The sequence below is a fragment of the Miscanthus floridulus genome, chromosome 9 (assembly GCF_019320115.1).
Source record: "Miscanthus floridulus cultivar M001 chromosome 9, ASM1932011v1, whole genome shotgun sequence".
In the NCBI taxonomy this organism is placed as follows: Eukaryota; Viridiplantae; Streptophyta; class Magnoliopsida; order Poales; family Poaceae; genus Miscanthus; species Miscanthus floridulus.
Genome location: NC_089588.1, coordinates 92,857,287 through 92,876,649, shown reverse-complemented (window position 1 = coordinate 92,876,649; position 19,363 = coordinate 92,857,287). Strand labels below are relative to the sequence as shown.

Below are 19,363 nucleotides of genomic sequence, written 5' to 3'. Positions count from 1 at the left end.
CGCTCGAACCACCTACTCGTCGAGCCGCTGCCTACCTCCGTAGTCACGTTGTACTAATGCCCTTGTCACTGTGTCACTACCCTCCCTCATGTCATTTTGTTACACCGGCCCCATGAGACGGCCCCACACACAATCGCTGCTTTACTACCGCCGCCCGCGTCCCGCCATGGTGGAGCAGTCCCATCACGGCGCTCCACGGCGCTCTCTCTCTGAGTCTTCCCCATGCGGACACCTCACTTCAGTAACGCAGCCCCAACCGAAGCAGGTACAGCCTTGAAGAGCTTCCGCCCCTGCCTAGCCTTGTTGCCAATAGAATCGCCCCGCTTCGCACGACAAATACGTGCAGTTTGGGGCACCACACCTCAATTCAGCGTTCCAGCAGTTAGATAGGAAAACCAGCTAGCAGCCCGGTCCTTACCTTGGCGCAACCGAGCACTACTAGCCACCAATTTGGTGTTTTCTCACCGTCGGCCAGGTGTGCCGCCGTGTCAGTGAAATTGGGGTAAGGTCTAAATGGGTTCAATTGTTTGTATCCATGAACTCGCTTTGACCCCTCTATCTGGTGCTCGCGCCATTTGGCCAGGGCGCTTGCCGAAGACATGGTGACGCATGGGTGTCCATCCTAGAGCCCCGCCGCCTCGGTGGCTCGCACGTGGCCAGGCCACCTCAGCACTCCTCCGCCTCAACCATCACCGCAGCATAAATTCCGGTGAGCTATCTCTACCACCCTGATAGTATCTTAGGCCACTGAAATAGTCGCACCGCCGCACGGTTCTACCCGTCGTCGAGACCAGGCCTCAGTTGTGCACCGTTAAGCTCCCAACCGTTGCCATCCTTGCGCGTTTGGCCATAGAGCTTAGTTGACCCCTTGGTCTCACTAGAGCGTCACTAGGTTGCCCGACGTAATCGTCGTATGCCGTCAGTGAGCCATGCTATCGCGTGCACGCGCCCAGGGGCATGCCGTTGCATAGACGAGTTTTTATAGGGTGTTAGGTGCGAAGCGTGTCTCTTCTACAATAGTGCGCATAGTGCCACGTAATAACTTGTTAGACTGATGACTCTTTTGCAAATGCATTAGAGCACTCGCGCAGTGGGCCAGTTGGGCCGTCCTGCTAGTGTGCAGCCACGCTCCGCGTGGGTCGCAATGGGCTGTTGGGCTGAATGCTTGCCACCGGCCCTTTTTATTTTCTAAAGCATTTTTCTAATTTAGTTTCTAAGCAAACCTGTAATTTCAATATCAATTTATGTACCTGTCCAAAACTTTTGAAACTAATTTATTAGGTTCCTAAAATCATGATCTATCTACTGGTATGTCTTGTTCACATAGTTTCATAGTATTTTCAGGGGCTATCTAATTAAATTGGGATGCTTAATATTATTAAGATATAAACTTGTAGGAATTTTTATGATAAATTGGTAATAGTGTTGGGTCTGAAACTTTCACAGTGAATTCCTACCATTATTAGGTGATCACTGTAATTTTTGTAGCTCCATAATAATTAGTTTGCTATGGTAGCTAAATGAGCCCTAGTTCATATATATATTTAATCAATAAAATGCCAAAATACCTTGGGGTTGTAAAACTAAAACATTTTTTAGAAATGAAGCCTTACTTGACAACGTGGATACATAGCCTAGGGTGTTAGCCATTAGAGCTAGCTCATTAGCTTGCGAGGCGTAATCGTATTTTAAGAGTTGCAGTTACCGTTGATTAATTGCGTCTCTGCGTTTCATCCACGTATGTCATAATAGGAACAATGATGGATCGTGGAGACTATCGAAGTAGCAGGAGGATGGTGCCTTGGTGATCATGTCACCATGGTGGAATACAAATCCTTGGTTATATCTTGCCTAGGCAAGTCCTGATGCATAACCTCTATTTTATTATTCTATGTTTATATATGTGTTGTGCATTTGCGTTACAAGAATTTTATGGAAACCACATGCATAGATATACCTGTCCTAAGAGTCTTACTAGTGCAGGTTCGAGTAGATGCTATGCTTAGGTCATCGGTAGCGTGAGTAACCTGTCGTTGCTCACAATAGGGGATTATTATTTCTCTCATAATAAAATGATGAAAGGGAACATGGAGATAGGGCAGGGATATGGTATGGGTATTGGTGGATGTAACAGGTTGTGTTCCGTAGCCAATGGGGCTTAACTTGGGTTACACTGTTTTCCCTGTTCGTGTCGATTAAGGACCGCCTGTTACTGTGGATGGTAGTTAGGTCACAAACTTATTATCCTGAGCACATACTTGCTTATTGGAGCGGGAAGGCTCGTTACGCACTTGTCGTGGGTTCCGGCTCTTTCCGGACTGACTGATTAGAGGCGGGGAAAGGTGGAGGTCTAAGCACCATATTGAGACCGGGTCTCTGAAGGGTCGAGATGACGGACTAGAGGGGGGGTGAATAGTCCTTTCTAAATTTAATCGTGCCGGCTAACCAAAACAAATGCGAAATTAAAACAATCGGTCTAGCTAAGACTACACCCCTCTATCTATGTTCACAAGCACCTTATAAAGATCCTAATTAGGCAACAAAGGTGTCGGGCTTGCTAGAGCTCACCTAACCAATTCTATAAGCAAGGTTGCACAAACCTATGCCACTAGTACTTCAAGCAACGAGGGAGCTTCTACACATGCTAGTAAGCAAAAGCACAAAGCCACCTAAGCTCACTAGCAATGCTCAATAACAAGGCTATACAAGCCAAATTATGGAGTGCAATTTTCTTAGCTACACAAACTAAGCAATGTGACTAATAAGGTTACTCAAACCGAATTAGTCACGCAAGAGAGCTACTTCTATGCTACACAAGCAAGAAGGTAACTAGCAAGCTACACAAGCTAACTAATTACAAGAGCAACTACACAAGCACAATATAAATGAAGTAAATACAAGCTTGTGTAATGAGGATGCAAACCAACGGGAATACAAGGATGACACGATGATTTTTATCCCGAGGTTCACGTGCTTGCCAACATGCTAGTCCCCGTTGAAACAAGCTCCAAGGTTGTCGTTGGTCCTCTTGCTAGTTGTGACCCGCAAGTCACACTCTCCCACGTGGAGTCCTTACCGCAAGCTCTACCACTTGACCTGGCCGGACCACTTGTCGCCCTTCGCGTCATGCTCTACTAGAGTTGCTATTTGCGGCTTCCGCGGGGTGAGCACAATCCCCCTCACAATCACTTCTCCAAAGCACCACACAATCTTCTTTGCGTGCTTCAATGGAGACCGCCACCAAGCCATCTAGGAGGTGGCAACTTCTAAGAGTAACAAGCACCACCGACTTGCAACTCAATCACCTAGTGCCACTCGATGCAACCACACGATGCAATCGCACTAAAATCACTCACTCACTTGATCGGATGAACACTATCAAGCTCAAGTGAGTTAGAGGGCTCCCAAGCACACCTACACAAGCCACCAAGGCTCAAGGGCACTCAGCTGCCGGCTAAAGGCCGGCCAACACTTCTATTTATAGCCCCATGGGCTAAACTAGACGTTACCCCTTTACTAGGTGAAAATCGACGCGATCGAACGCGTAGGTCACACTGATCGGATGCACCCAGCTAGTGTTGGGTCACTCTTGGCTATCCACATGGTGCCCACGTTCAAGCCAGGCCGCGCGATCTCCAATGATTGGCTCTGCGCGCCAACGGTCGTAATGACCAGACGCGCCAGCTTGCCTGACCTAACGCCACCGCGAGCGTCCGCTCCAACGCTCCTATGCGCCACCAAGCTAATGACTTGAAGCTCAGACTAAATGACCGAACGTGCCCCCAGCTAGAGTTCAGTCATTTCCAGAGAGCTCCCTGAGCCTCTATTTTGCAACCGGACGCATCTGGTGAGTCACGATCGGACACAACACCTGTGTCCGATCCTTCATCGCCTGCCACGTGTCAACACTATGTTAGTGTATGTTAGAGATGACCAGACAGACCCTGCGTGTCAGGTCACTCTTCACGCCAGCGTCTGGTCACAAGACCAAGACCACGTGCTCTCTGCTGCCACTAGATCAGATGTGCTGGTCCTACCGAGGCTAGTGTACGGTTACTCACAGTGACCTATTTTGCCTCTGTTTCTTCATCGAGTTGATCCATTTCAACTTCAACTTCTTTCTCCTTTGCAAATGTGCCAACACCACCAAGTGTACACCAACATGTGTATGTGTGTTAGATTTTCACAAACATTTTAAGGAGTTAGCCACTCAACTTGCCACGCCACTTGATCCTAGCGATGATGCAATGTTAGATCACTCGAGTGGCACTAGATGACCGATACGCAAACAAGTTTGCCCCTCTTAATAGTATGGCCATCTATCCTAAACCCAGTCATCAACTTCTCTACACACCTATGATCGGTGAAATGAAATGCCCTAGGTTATACCTTTGCCTTGCGCATTCCATTCCATCTCCTCCAATGTCGATGCAACACATGCAACAACACAATCAACAATGATATGATCCACTTCATATCATCATGTGATCATATTGGTTCATTGATCTTGACTTCACTTGCTCTTCACTATTACCTCGGTCCATCGATGCCAAGTCATCACTCAACTTGCCCTTCACACTTGTAACTGGTCCATCGAGCCAAGTCATGTCTTGATCTTCTCCCCCTTGATCGCTTGACTCAATGTCATGTTTCATGTGCAATGAGCTCCTTCATCATCACATGTGTGAGCTTTGCAACATCTTTGAGATATTTCCACCTCCATGGCATATGTTGCTCACACACATGTACCTGTGGACTAATCACCTATGTATCTCACATAAACACAATTAGTCCACCTAGAGTTGTCACTCAATTACCAAAACCAAACAAGGACCTTTCAGTCTCAAGTGTGGGGGCTTGGAGTCCAAGTTTGGATGGGGACCTAGACCCCATGACATGAGTGGAATGGGTTGGTCTTGTTTGTGCCTGGAGTACAAGCAGGGCATGTGTTTTGGGGTACCCAGTTAGGATACATTGATTCGTGAATGGCTATTTCTATGAGACGGTACACTTGCCTATGGTCTAGCACCGTAGTAAGAACTAGAATATGAAAGATGGTAAAATAGTTCTGATTGCTTACCACCTGCTTGAAAATAGCATAGGTGCTTACATAGAATGGTTAGTTAATGAACTAATGATGACTGCTAATAAAATTGAATATAAGGATGCATGTTTAGTAATGCTTCCTGCAGATGCAATAACCCACAAGTCTGATAGCCTTTTATATCCTTGGAGTCTTTTATTTTCTTCCTGTCGGGTAAGTCTCGCTGAGTACAATTGAGTACTCAGGGTTTTATTCCCCCTGTTGCAGGTGACAGGTGGATGCTAGAGCTGACTCTTGTGTGTGGAAACCTCCTGGTGGGCTCAGAGAAGATTCCTTTCACGCTACGATCATAGCGTTTATTTATAACCCTTACTAAAAGTTTTTAGAAGAAAAGTTTTATGACCTACCATCATAATTGGTTTATAAATGTTCACTATGTTAAGGATTCGCCATTAATCTTCATTTCCGCTATAACTCTGATCATATGTTGTTCTCCGCTGCAAGATAAAAATGTGAACCTAAAATGTATAAACTCTTTTACATTTAAAACTGTCTTAATTCTGCTAGTGCATTCAACTTGTCTAAGTACTCTAATGTTGTAATAAAGTGATGTAAGAAATGGTTAAGAATGATGTAAGCTTTATTATCTCATTTATGATTCTGATGGAAAAATGTGGATTTTTGAGTTCTCCCTTGGGGTGTGCTCGACGAAATGGCATGATTTAGTGCACTCTCCTGGGTACTTAGTGTCTAATGGAAGACAAGTACTCTTGGGAAGGCACTAGATTAGGCGGTTTTGCCATAGAATTGTAGACCCTTTTATAGCCTATTGGTTTGACTCCATCAGGAAACTTATTAACGCCCACACTTTATATATACTTATGGACCTAAACTCATAAAATTGCTTAGTTTAGAATAACAAAATTCCTCTTCTGATGTGATCATCTTATAGATTTATCATGGATCACAAGCAGTTTAATAATAACATAGGTTTACTTATGTGCCAACTTATCAACTAATGCTTGCTACATATATCTATTATGGCATACTAATTGACTCTTGAAAATCCTAACATAAATTGTAGTGATGTAAATGGAGGTATACTAATGACTTATGGCACAAACTGAGATATTTATGTCTTCTTGAGTCATTGATACAGAAAACTAAGCCCGTATCTCTCCAAGATTTAATCTTCCTCCTTTGTGAACTCCCACTAGCTCCCATTGATTCTTGCATTCTCGAGGAACACATTCATTACATCTTAACTTAGCGAAATAGTTATAACAGCAGAAACGCAATCCCTTAGACTTTGCTCCCACTGATTTATGTGTTCTCTAGGAACATAATTAGGGTGCCATGTGGACAACACATTTACTTAATTAGAATCTCATTTCTTATCCTTAGCTTGACAGTACTTATGTCTTGCTGAGGTTTTGCCCAATAAAACTTTTATGGTCAAATATTCATCAATCAACGTTGGACAGAATGACAAACATAAGACATATAAGTCTCCAAAAACAAGCTCTATGAACTAGTCTAATCAGCGTTGGCCAGAATAAACTAGAACAAGAAACTTGATGAACATGCAAACACTAATCAGCTTTGGCCAAAAATAGTGAAAGCAAGTCATACTTTAATTAGAGACTAATATTGGGCTGAGGTACAAAATTAGTATGATTTTTTTATTTCTCAAGTCCCATGCTTTATTATAATCTTATTGAATAGAGCATCTCTTTCCTGATGAGACAGTCCATTCTCCCCTTCAAAACGTGGCTTAGTAGTAGTTACACAATTTCAATGAGGTCTCATCATCCTGACTAATGATTAACTTAAAGATAAAACTGACATAAAAAACTCATATTACAGGAAATAAATCTCTTTGCCAACTAATAAGATAAATCATAATGGAATAAATTTGATAGTGTGTCCATAAACTCCAAACTCAAGAACATTTGTTCAGAATACAATGGATTTATCAAAAACTAAGATAACTTATGTATCATCAAAAGCTAAACTTAAATCTGATCTAATGCGAAGCTGCAAGGCTTGACTTCATATATATTCCATCAATGGCTCCTTAGACTTTACTCCCCTTACTCCCCTTATACTTATGGTTTGGCAAGACCTGAGGAGAAATTAAGACATGCATCATTGCACCCTAGTTAATCCACCATATGTTGGGGAAATGTCTTAAGTAAAACTTATGAGACAACTTAAGTTACCTGTCTTTTGAAGCCATTCTTATACTTACATCAATTTGGTAACTTGCAAAATTTGTAGACCATTGGAAACTTATCATGATTTTCTGGCATAGAATTTGTAAGGCAATTTACCATAAACTCATTGGACACATCTAATCCAAGTGCCTTCAATTCATAAGCCATATCAAACAAGCTTTTAACATGGTTATCCAGACCACTTATCCCATCATAACAAGAATTAATTGTAACACCCTAGGTGTTTGTCACCAGTTAAGCAGTGGGTTTGAGCTCCAACATGACAAGTTTAGTGGTAATCAAGCGCTCTAGTTCAAACTTGTAAGTGGTGACAAAGGTGTTGGGATCAACTCTATAAGAATGAGCCCCAACTTAAACTTGGACAACACACCTTTACTTCTATGTTGACCCCTTTTTAAAAGGTATGCCTGAGTAATGTTGAAAGTGCTCCTTTCATGTGTCTCACATCTATTTCCATCTACATTGACTATTGGAAAAGTTTCATGAAGTTTGGAATCAAGAAGTCACATGAAATGATAAGTTATAATCTTTCTTGAATTGCTTCATTTGGTCAATGGGAACATGGGATGTCTACAAACCTTGCTACCTTTCCTAAATGACTCTAATTTAACTCTACAACAAAAGTCATGAAGGGTTCATGTTGAGCAAATGTCAAGAAAATGCCTCAATTGGTCGAAAACCCTAATTCTAGGGTTTAACGAGGTGCTACTTAGACCAAGATGAACCAATAATTTCAGTACCAGTGATGAAGTTTGACCTTTAATAAAAGTTGAAGCTTGCATGGAGTATAACAAACTTTATTTTTGGACCAAGCCCTGATTTAACTTCAAAGTGGCCCAAACAGTAGCCTCAACTTCAAATCCAGTGCTATTTTGGGTTCCACCATAATTTCCTTGTCCTTAATCGGCAGTAGTGAGTTGATAGGTGTGCGACATTTTATCTTCTGAATTCATATGGTAGCTCAATTGGAGTCCTGAATATGAGTTGAAGTACACTTTATGCTAGAAACAATGAAGAAGTCTCATCAAGTCCAGAGTTCATTTGGATCTTCGAAGTTAGTTTCAAAATCAGCAAAGGCTAACTGTTTCTAGGAGTTAACTGAATCTCGGTTTCAGTTTCATGTACCCCACTTTGGAGCCTTGTATCTTCCCGACCCAGCCGAACCAATCCTAGATCGTTTAAGCAAAGTTGTAGAGCATGATGTGTACAACAAACTTTGTTTAAAGACTCAATCCTAAATCACCATCTAAGTTTGTCAAACAGAGGCTCAAAGATTGAATCTACGGCTGTTTTCAAACTTGGAAATATTCTAAGTCTAGGATTAGTAACCGCTTAATTGACATGCCGCGTTCTCATGTTTTTGTTAAGCAACTCAAGTTGAGCCAAATATAAAAGTTGGACTATATGTTTTGGGGAAGAGCATGCAAAAAGATGGCACCAGTTTGACTTCATTTTGATCATCAAGATTGAGTTCCCTTAATTGCTATCATTACATTGACACTGCTATCTTGGAGTCTAATCATCTCCTAATCGATTGCTTTAATGGTCGTGCACCCTTAAAAGAAGTTGGAGTGCAGTCCGTGGTCAACAAACCTTGTAATAACGCCAGGAGCTAAACCCAAGCCGAATATGCCGTTTTGAGGGCATCAAAGTGGGCACTTCGATGCACACCAAGTGTTCGACGGTGGGCTCCAAAGGGGACACGCGGTTGCCATGCTCCTCGCCTCTGCTCCACACATCGAGGGCGTCCCACCTAAGCCGCGCCTGCTACCAAATGTTGTCCCTACCCCGAGCTCCACTCCGCGCTCACTTTTGCCTCTCGCCCTACTCAGCATGGTGCTATGGCCGCCCATGGAAGCTCCATGGACGCCGCCTGACTAGCTCCTCCACGCCTTTCCTATCCTAGCCGAGTACTGCTGCACCTCCACCGCCACATGCTACCCCGACGCGCCCCTTCTTCCAGCCTCTCTCGCCGCTGCAGACAGTCACCACCGGGGCTGTGCCTCTAGGCGCCGTATGCGCGCGTGGCTAGGTGGCCACGAGCCACCTCTAGGAAAGCTGCCACCTTCCATGGGTGCACATAGGCCCATGGAACCTTCCCCGCCGTTCTGACACCGCCGCGGCTTCCTTGTTCGCCGCCGCTGCTCCTCTCCGCCGGGCTACCGCCCTGGACCATGGCTGGGCCGAACTAGGGCCGCCCCCGGCTGACCGCCGGCTTTCCCGGGTGCGCACGGCCCCCCTATGGCTCCCCCTCCACTTCATCGCTGCTGGTGCCACACTTGCCGGCCAGAACCACGAGCTCCAGCCATCTCCTCTGCTCTACTCAAGTTGAAGAAGAAGATGGACGTCGTGCTCAAATAGAAGCAAGTGCAGGGGGTTAAGTGAAGAACATGTGACTCATGTGAATAGGCCTTTTGAACTGTAGGTAGATTAGAGGAAAGTCCAGGGTTCCTGATGCAAAAGTGTTTTTTCTTTTATTTTTCCTATATGCAAATAATTAGCTAAAACTTAAAAAATACATAGTAAATCATAGAAAAATCGTAAAATAGCAAATGAACATTTTTTGGAATCCTAGTGAGTAGATCTATGCAGTAGTTCCATAATATCATATGTTTTAGTAGAAAGTTTTTACTGTACATATTTATCTTTGTAAATTAGGGTTTTCTAGAAATAAATTCATATCTAAAGTTGTGGTGCTCCAAATGATGTGACATTTTTATGGTAGGCTACTGATGCTATATGTGTGCTGTGGTAAAAAAGTTGTCTTTTTTGTAATAATTAATCTATAAAATCTGAGCATGTAAGATTTGTATAGTAATCATGTTTTGTCATCATCTATCTCTCATAAAAAAATTGAGATGCAAATGAGATGTTTGCAACATCATTTGTAATTAATATATAGATTTTTATATATAGAAAAGCTAATGAAAGTTTATTAGTAGATGCTTGTGTTTATGCCATGTAATACTTTTAATAATTGGTGCTAGGTAATGTGATTGCTTGGTTATAGTTAGGAGTTGCATGGAGCTGCATATATAGCAACAAAATGTTAATTGTTAACAACATAAATGATAAATGCATATAGTTGTATCTCTGTTGTTATGGCTGCATGTACAGTTTTTGTGGTGGTGATATTTTCGTGATCCAAATGATATTTTCTATAGATATATTGAATACAAAAGTTGTAGATAATTTCCTTATCCTTCTTGTCCTAAAAGTTCATGATTTTAGGCCTGCTGGTTTAGGAGTTATAGATTTTACAAGTTTGCTGTCAGCTTTTGCATGTCCTCTGAATAGATCTGAATGATTATATTATTTGGCTTATTTAAACATGTAATCATATATTGGTGATAATAGGAGAGTTGTAGTTATTTTCCTAAGCTTTCTAAAATGTCTAAGATCACTATTTTTGGTGGTCTAGAACTCAAGTTATAGCTGTCTAAAGTGGAATGACAGGTTCTGTCCAAATCTGGACAAAGATGTCTTCATTGGGTTGTTTAACCTTGTCAGCTGTAGAATCATCTTAAGATGATAATAAGAAATTTATAAGTAACTTAATAATCTTTCCATAAAGTTAAGGATCTTTTTTGTTGGATGATTAAAACTCCAGTTATAAATTTTTGAAGTTCATGTTAGTTTTCTATCCAACTTTGAGCAGATCGGCTTGTTAGTGTTTTTCACCCTTATTAACCTTTGAATCAACACATTTATAAGTTCATGTTAATTTTTTAAGCTTTCTAGAAAGTCTAGGATCACCTTTGTTTGATGCCTATAGCTCCAGTTATGGTTGAAACAAATGACTGTTGTGCTGTTTTCTAGAATGTGAGCATGTACCTAAAGTTGTTTGCTTCACTTTGCATTGCTTTGTATGCTTTTTAGTGTTAGCTCATGGCACTACTAGAGTTAAATTGATCTACCTGAGGTATCTTATAAATGTGTTATATAATGTTGGTCAAGCACGTAACTAATAAATGGTCATGTATGCATGTTGCCACAAAATGATCTTGATGCATGTTTTGCTAGAGCTTTAATTTTGTTGGTGTCGTTCACCGCAGCCCTAGTTCTTATGTGATGCTAGGCTTAATTAGTTCTTGATTGTTAAATGCTTGTAATAGTTTGACTTGAGTTAACTGGTGTGCCATGCTTGTTATGCTTGATACCCCTTCTTGCATTCATGCCCTTGTATTGTTGCATCTCATCTAGGTACACTAGATGCACAACGCATGGACATGAAGCACGTGATGATGGAGTCGAACCAGAAGACGACATTGGTGGACCTATCCCAAAGATGGAAGGACCCCTGGAGTGCATGCCTAGAGTGGAAGATGTTCCCTAAGATGGTGCAAGCTAACTGAACCGACTTTGTGTTGGATCCCAGACAAGCCCAAGAGCATTCTAAACCTCCTATGTTTTACAAATATCAATTTGAGTCCTTTTATGTTTGATGCATTAGGTTATAGGAGTTGATTGGAAACTCTTGATGCATATAATTTCCTTGTCTAGACATATACCCTGAACCCTATGTAGGTCCAGGATCGAATATATGCTTAGCCATGCTTAGACCGGTAGAAGTCGGGTGATTTTCTGTCACCTGCGAGATATAGGTGGATACCAGAGCACGGTTGGCTATATTTGCTATCATGGAAAAATAATCAAGGGATGTAATCTAAGTGGAGACCAGATAGGATTTCATATGCAATAGTGTTGGGTTGGCTATGTTGATCCCATCTGTGTCGATTAAGGATCGTACCATTGCTAGCATTTCTACCGAGATTGAATGCATGCCTCTCACTTAGCCGGCCGGATAACTCATTCCGACCGTGAAGCCGAGTAGCTCAACTCAGGCCAGGCCTCGTTCTGTCAAAGTGCGCACTCTAGATGGTAGTAAGGATGTGTGGGGAGCCAGACGTGAGCCCAAGGGTAGGGTAGTCCTGATCGTCCTGGCAGCTGGTTGTCCTTGGTTGTGCGGCGCTGATCGAACCTGCGAAAGGTGTACCTAAGTTGTACCAAAGGTGACCTAAGACTACCTTGGCGCAGGTATGTTTGGGTTTCTGTTAGGAATAAATTCCTAGCTGGTTGAAATCGATTCAAATTGCCGTCTCTCCTGGATAGTGAGAAACTCGACTAGCTCCAGCATCGTAGTAATTGGATTGTGGAATATGATGAATATGAAAATCTTACACTGGCTATAGTTACTATTGTTATGCTACTAAATGATATACCACATGTTTGGCACAGGTTAGTTGCTAATCTAGAGATGAATAGCTATAATTAACTTGATGACTGAATTATAAAATGTATAGCTTAATTAGTGGCTTTTTATGCAAAATGGTGTCAAGCTAGCTCCACTTATAAAGCCTTGCATGATCCTTGGAGTCACTTTATTTTTGGTTTATGATGGGTAAGTCTAGCTGAGTACCTTCTTGTACTCAGGGTTTATCCCATCATGTTGCAGGTGAAGTTCTCGGCCTACTAAAGATGGTGGCTAACCGCCGGTGGGCTCGGCGACTCTATATAGTATTCTTACCTATATGCTTTTGTCAGTGGATGTCATGTATGCTAGCAATGTATTTGGAACTTATATTATTGTAATCAGTTGAAAGCTATGATGTTTTCACTAATCGGTTTTGAAACCCAAACTTATATTATTATTTGTGAACTCATTGTAAACATTATTTCAGCTGCAACTCTATGTATATGATGGGTATTTGCTTAATCGTGCGATCTTGGTTGTGATGTTGATTTACTGAGGTCCTTCGTGACACTCGACGGACTACCAGTTTTATATAAGTGAAAGTATATGCGCGTCAACGTGTTAAACGGGGGTAGCCATACTTGCGCTTGTATGAATTGGGTGGTTCTGTCACATTAATTAACTTATCAAAACGGAAAACCTTTCTAAAGTGTGCTTTTATGGAGTTGTGAAGCTCCTTAGCACTTAATCCCTCAGTGTTCTTTCCATTAGAAAGAAACCTCCTCATCATGTTAACTGAGAGGGAGCATCTTATTATCATTTGGCAATCCTGTCGGATTTCTCCCATTTTTTCTAATTTTGGGATATACTCCTTCATCCTCTCAGCATAATACTCATAAATAGGAGAAGGAGCATGTGGTTTTTCCTCATGAAGCGCATAATCAAGGTCTAGCTCCTTGAGAATGGCATGCACTTGATTATTCCAAGTAGGAAAATTAGTGCAACTTAGGGGTTCTATGGTACTTAAATAGTCTGCATAATTTACTAAAAATTTTAAAGCAAAATAATATCTCAATTAGTAAGCTATATATAAGATGTACTTAAAGCATGAAGTTAAAACAACGTTGATCAGTATTAACAACATGCTTAAGAATTTTAGTTTGCATCACCGTTGGGTAGAAAACAAACCAAAATCCAACTTAATAACTCATAATTAAAGTCAACATTTGTTAGGTTCATAAACCTGGGGTCCCTAATGGGCCTGCTTCCCAGCAAAAGGCTCAACCTAGTAGATGACATTGCGAACGACGCGCAACTCCTAGGCCAGCCTAGATACCTAACGACAGGCCGAAAGAGTGATCTAGTCTCTGACCGGAAGGCCTCCGACTCTGACTGGCTTCTCTAGTCAGAAGGCCTAGTCAGGGAGGGGCGATGCTCGCTTCCGACTCTGACCTGCTTCTCTGACCGGAAGGCCTAGCCAAGGAGGGAACGACGCTCGCTTCCGACTCCGACCCGTGTCTCTGACTAGGAATACACCAAACCTCTACTTGTGGCTCTTCTTTGACTGGCATGGTCGAAGCCGACTGGGAACGACCAAACGGGGATGCCCGCTTGGTGAGGACCCGAGAAATCAGGCAGAGCAGATAAGGTAAGGCACTCAAGTCAATCGCAATACTAAGGACCGTACCCTGCACACCTATAGGACAGTGCTATCGGGTCATGTCAGAAGGGTACTTTATAACCTTCCAGACATGTTAGAACACGAGTAGTGTTGTGGGCGCCGACATTTGTCCTACAGTATGGTAGGTGCCGACATTTGCCAAACTAGAAGAACATGATGGAGCCTGCCATATGCATCACGGCATCAACAATATTATGGGCACCAACGAATTGTCTTGTACCCAACGGCGTGGGCAACAAGACTAGGTAGCATACACTTACTCTCTCTCTCTCTTGTAAGGCCATCCCTTCATCTATAAAAGGGGATGCGCCCTCTCCCAATGAAAAAGAGACAAACAACGAACAAGACAATAGACGGATCATTCCGACTCACTCTCTGCTAGCTTTAGACATTCTAAATCTACACAGGGCATACGTTCCAATACTTAGCGCATGTAGGAGCTCCCATCACTCTTGGCCCTTCGGTCTAGAGTCCGACCGGACCTCTAACACCCCCCATCTTACTCCCACTTGTTTGTAACCCCACAGCAAACTTTGAGCACCTGGGCTTAGGAATAAAGTCACCGACCGACTCGAACTAGATGTAGGGCACATTGCCTAAACTAGTATAAACCATGTGTCATTGAGTGCTAGGCCACATCCGATCACAATGTATGGCAGAACAAGAAATATTTACTAGTTGGTCACTTTTCGCACCGACAGTTGGCGCCGTCCGTGGGGAGGACGCCATACGTTCATGCTTTTGGTCATCAGATGGCCCACCTTTCCACCATCTTTTCCATGGTGGACTCAAGCGATATGACTCGCTTTGGCTTGCTGGAGTTTCCCATGCTCCCACCTGTTGGGATGTGGGTTCCTCCCATCTTCGAACCATCCCAGGCCTTCCCCTTCGGAACCCTGGACATCGTCGCTGACCGGCTCAACGTGCTTCACCTTTGCAAGGAGGCACTTGTCCCAGCGCCCATCGGAGGAGGAGCGCCCCTCCATCGGCTCTGGGCCACCCGGTGACCTCAACGATGAGGCACCTGCGCTTTGCTCTAAGCCCATGCTGAGCTTAAACCCACTATGAGTAACATACATATTGTTCTTTACTTGCTATTCAATATCTTCCACCGACTCTCCAAAGGGACCTCGTTGTCCCCACCGCGACCACCATGCAACTAGTTCCCCTATGGCCTTGTGTCCCCCATGGATGCATACACGTGGGGGCTCTGAAAGATGCTGACGCTGCCCCTTCTCACATCCAAATTTGTGGGGATGGCGGGCTATGCTCCCGCCTCTTTCCATGACTGCTTGGATGACGAGGTTGAAAGCAATGGCTCCAGCATCGGCGACGTCATGGCACCTAGCCACCCTCTATCCCAGGAGTGCACTATGGTGGATGTTCTGGGACAGCCGCTGGTGGTAGCAGAGTCCCTATAGACTCACACCCCTCTAGACCCTCATGCAGAGGCCCTCGTGTGTGTGTAGGAACACAACGAGGAGCTACGATAAAGGCGGCAGAGCCAGCCGCCACCTACATTGGCGTGCTTGGCACAACACATTGTGCCACGCGTGCATAACCTAGCAAGCAACACCTGAGGTCATGCCCGCCAGGTCTAGCGCAACATCATGGACGGGGGGAACGATCCCCCATAGTTCGCTTATGCTGCCAGAACATCGCCTCTGCAGTGATGCTCCTACATGGCGTTCTAGAGCCCGTCGACCACCAGGAGTAGACGATCCACCAGAATGTCCGGGTGCTGGTGGAAACCGCCACCATTTAATAGGTGGAGGGCTCCATGTCACAACACCGACTTGTGGCCTCTCTCCCCACTGGAGGAATGGGGGTGCACTAGTCAAACCGCTCCATCCGCTCACCACTATAGTCATCAGGCATGGAGCAGGAGGACGTAGCTGCACCACGACCTGACCCGGCGCCCGCTCCACACTGATCGCCTATGTGCGAACACCTTGGGCCAAACCGAGACACTCATAGGATCATCAACAATCAGCGTCAAGCCTAGCATGATGATGATGCCCATCGAGGGGCGGCGAGAGCAGGCGGCATGGGCCCCGACCGCACCATCGAGGGGAGCGGGGAAACACACCCTAGGCATGGTCGCCGACCAAATGACTAGATTCCCAGCCTAGATGGCCTGGGACCATGGGCCTTTAGCCATCGCATCCAGAGGGCGCCGTTCCCACAGCGCTTCTGACCACCTACCAATGTCGCCAAATATACTAGGGAGACAAATCCTGGTATATGGCTCAAAGACTTCTGGCTCACCTGTTGAGCTGGAGGACTAGATGATGACCACTTCATCATTCAATACATCTCCATCTGCGTGGGGGAACATGTTCAAGCATGGCTTGAATTCCTCCCACATGACAGCATCCGCGACTGGGCGGATCTCAAGAGGATCTTCATCGGGAATTTCTAGGGGACGTATGTCCATCCTAGGAATTCCTTGGACCTCAAGAGCTGCTAGTAGGAGCCCAACGAGTCCCTATGGGATTACATCCATAGGTTCTCAAAATGATGCAACTTCCTTCCTGATGTCGTCGATGCGGACGTCATCAGCACGTTCCTCTCTAGGACAACATGTGAGTCTTTGATCCACAAGCTTGGCTATCTAAAGCCCCGTACCAGCCGTGACCTGCTCGACATCGCCATGAACCATGCCTCCAGTGAGGAGGCAGTCAGAGCTATCTTTAGTGGAGGCCAGGACAAGGGCATGGCCAAGCACGAGGACCAAGACGAGGGCCCCTCCACACAGAGGGGCAAAAAGAACAAGAAGGATCATAGCCGACTGGCCAACTCCGTGTTGGTCGCCACGGCTGATCATGCGGGTAGGCAGCCCCAGCAGGGCTAGCCCGACCACTTCGACAAGCTCATGGGGAGCCCATGCACCAACTACGCCTATCCTGTCAAACACCTCTACAAGGAATACGAACTCCTCAAGTGATTTCTATGATAGGCTGGTGGGCCAAAACAAGGAAAGGACAAGGAGGTAGTGGCCAAGAAAGGAGGCACGGAAGGTAAGGATGGGGATGGCTTTCCCGATCCCAAGAAATGCCTTATGATCTTCGAGGGATCTGATGCCATCTACTCCAACCACCAGCACAAAGTGCGCTACAGAGAGGCATGTGTCGCCGAAACAGCCATCACCTCCTTCCTTAGCTGGTCAGAATCTCTGATCACTTTTGATCAGAGGGACCATCCTTCATACATCGCCAGACTAGGTCACTACCCGCTCATTGTCGACCCTATTATCCGCAAGAAGTGTCTCACCAAGGTGCTGATGGACGGAGGCAGTGGCCTCAACATCCTCTATGTTGACACCCTTGATGCCATGCGCATCCCCTGGTCGGAGCTCCGCCTAGTGAGCTCTCCCTTCCATGGCATGATCTTAGGAACACAGGCATACTCACTTGGGCAGATTGACCTACCCATGACGTTTGGTGACTGAGCCAACTTCCACTCAGAGGTCCTACCTTCGAGGTGGTGGACTTCCCATGGTCCTACCATGCCATCCTAGGGCGGCCATGCTATGCCAAGTTCATGGCGATCCCCAACTACACCTACCTCAAGTTGAAGATGCCAGGACTGAACGATGTCATCACTATGGGTAGCACCTTTTCGCACGCGTACACGTGCGACCGCAAGCATTACGAGCTCGCCACTGCCATCATCAACTCAGCCAAGCTCCCTTGGCTTGGAGAATCATCGACCCCAACAGTCCCGGACTGCAACAAGCCAACCTCCTCGACTGCCTTCCACCCACTCGAGGAAACTAAAGTGGTAGGAATCGACCCCACCGACCCAACCAAGACGGTGCGGATCAGGACCCAGCTCTCGGCCAAATAGGAATGCGAGCTCATTGACTTTCTATGTGCTAATCGTGATGTCTTCTCATGGAAACCTTCTGACATGCTAGGCATACCACGAGAGGTCATTGAGCACGCATTATGCCTCATCCCTAGCTCAAAGCCCGCCAAGCAATGCCTATGTCGCTTTGATGATGCGAGGCACAGGGCCATAGACGAGGAGGTCACCAAACTCATGGCAGCCGGATTCATCAAGGAGGTATACCACTCTAACTGGCTTGCCAATCCTTGATGAATCTAGCTAGTCGACTCCACCTTGAGATGTGAAATCCTCTCCTTTCTGGATGCCTACTCAGACTATCACTAGATCACGATGAAAGAGTCCGACCAGCTTGCAACCTCATTCATCACCCCGTATGGTTCATACTGTTATGTAACCATGCCTTTTGGTCTAAAGAACGCTGGTGCCACCTATCAACGGTGCATGCAGTAAAGCTTCACCCATCAAATCGACCCACTCGACCAGCCTGACCAAGTCGAGTGGCCAAAACCAACAATCGCTATCTATGTTGATGACATAGTGGTCAAAATGGCTCAGTCTTGCAACCTGGTCATGAACTTAGCCGTGACGTTCGTGAACCTCTGAAGGTTCAACATCAAATTGAATCCTGAAAAATGTGTTTTCGGGGTTTCAAAGGGGAAGCTGCTTGGATACATCATGTTCGAATGTGGTATCGAGGCCAACCCCAAAAAAAATCATGGCCATCTCCTACATGGGCCCTATACGCAACATCAAGGGCATATAGAGGCTCATCGGCTGTTTGGCCACCCTGAGCTGATTCATCTCCTAGCTAGGCGAGCGGGGGATGCCCCTCTACAAACTTCACAAAAAGACAGACGCGTTCGTCTGGACTGAGGAAGCATAGCAGGCTTTGGAGGGCCTCAAAGCATCACTAACATCGGCCCCAATCCTTGTCACTCCTGAACAGGGAGAACCCCTCCTCCTCTGTCACAGCAACCAACCACATGGTGAGCGCCACCCTAGTCATTGAAAGGGAGGAGCCAGGACACCACCTTAAGGTCCAACGACCCATATACTTCGTCGGTGAGGTACTCACCGATGCCAAGGTTCGGTACCCCTAGGTGCAGAAATGTCTATATGCCATGCTAATGGTGACCCGAAAGCTCCTACACTACTTCACCGACCACGAAGTCTTGGTCGTCGCTTCATACCCGCTAGGAGACATCATCCGCAACAGTGACGCCATGGGAGGGATCTCTGAGTGGGCACTCAATCTAATGGGCCACGACATCAGGTATATCCCCTGCACCGCTATTAAGTCTCAGGCTCTCATGGATTTTGTCGCCGAATGGATAGAGGTCCAGCTCCCAACCCTA

The 19,363-nt window shown here is 45.2% G+C and overlaps 1 protein-coding gene across 1 annotated transcript; it reads left to right on the top strand.

Annotated features, from left to right (window-relative positions):
• The first annotated feature begins 17,699 nt into the window (after positions 1-17,699).
• LOC136480293 (uncharacterized) lies at positions 17,700-18,005 on the top strand. Its single transcript, XM_066477879.1, has one exon. The coding sequence runs from the start codon at positions 17,700-17,702 to the stop codon at positions 18,003-18,005; it is 306 nt and encodes a 101-aa protein (XP_066333976.1).
• Positions 18,006-19,363: the final 1,358 nt, after the last annotated feature.

Bases quoted from the DNA above. Each gene is read 5' to 3' on its own strand.
- LOC136480293 (XM_066477879.1), top strand. From the start codon at position 17,700: ATGGCGATCCCCAACTACACCTACCTCAAGTTGAAGATGCCAGGACTG.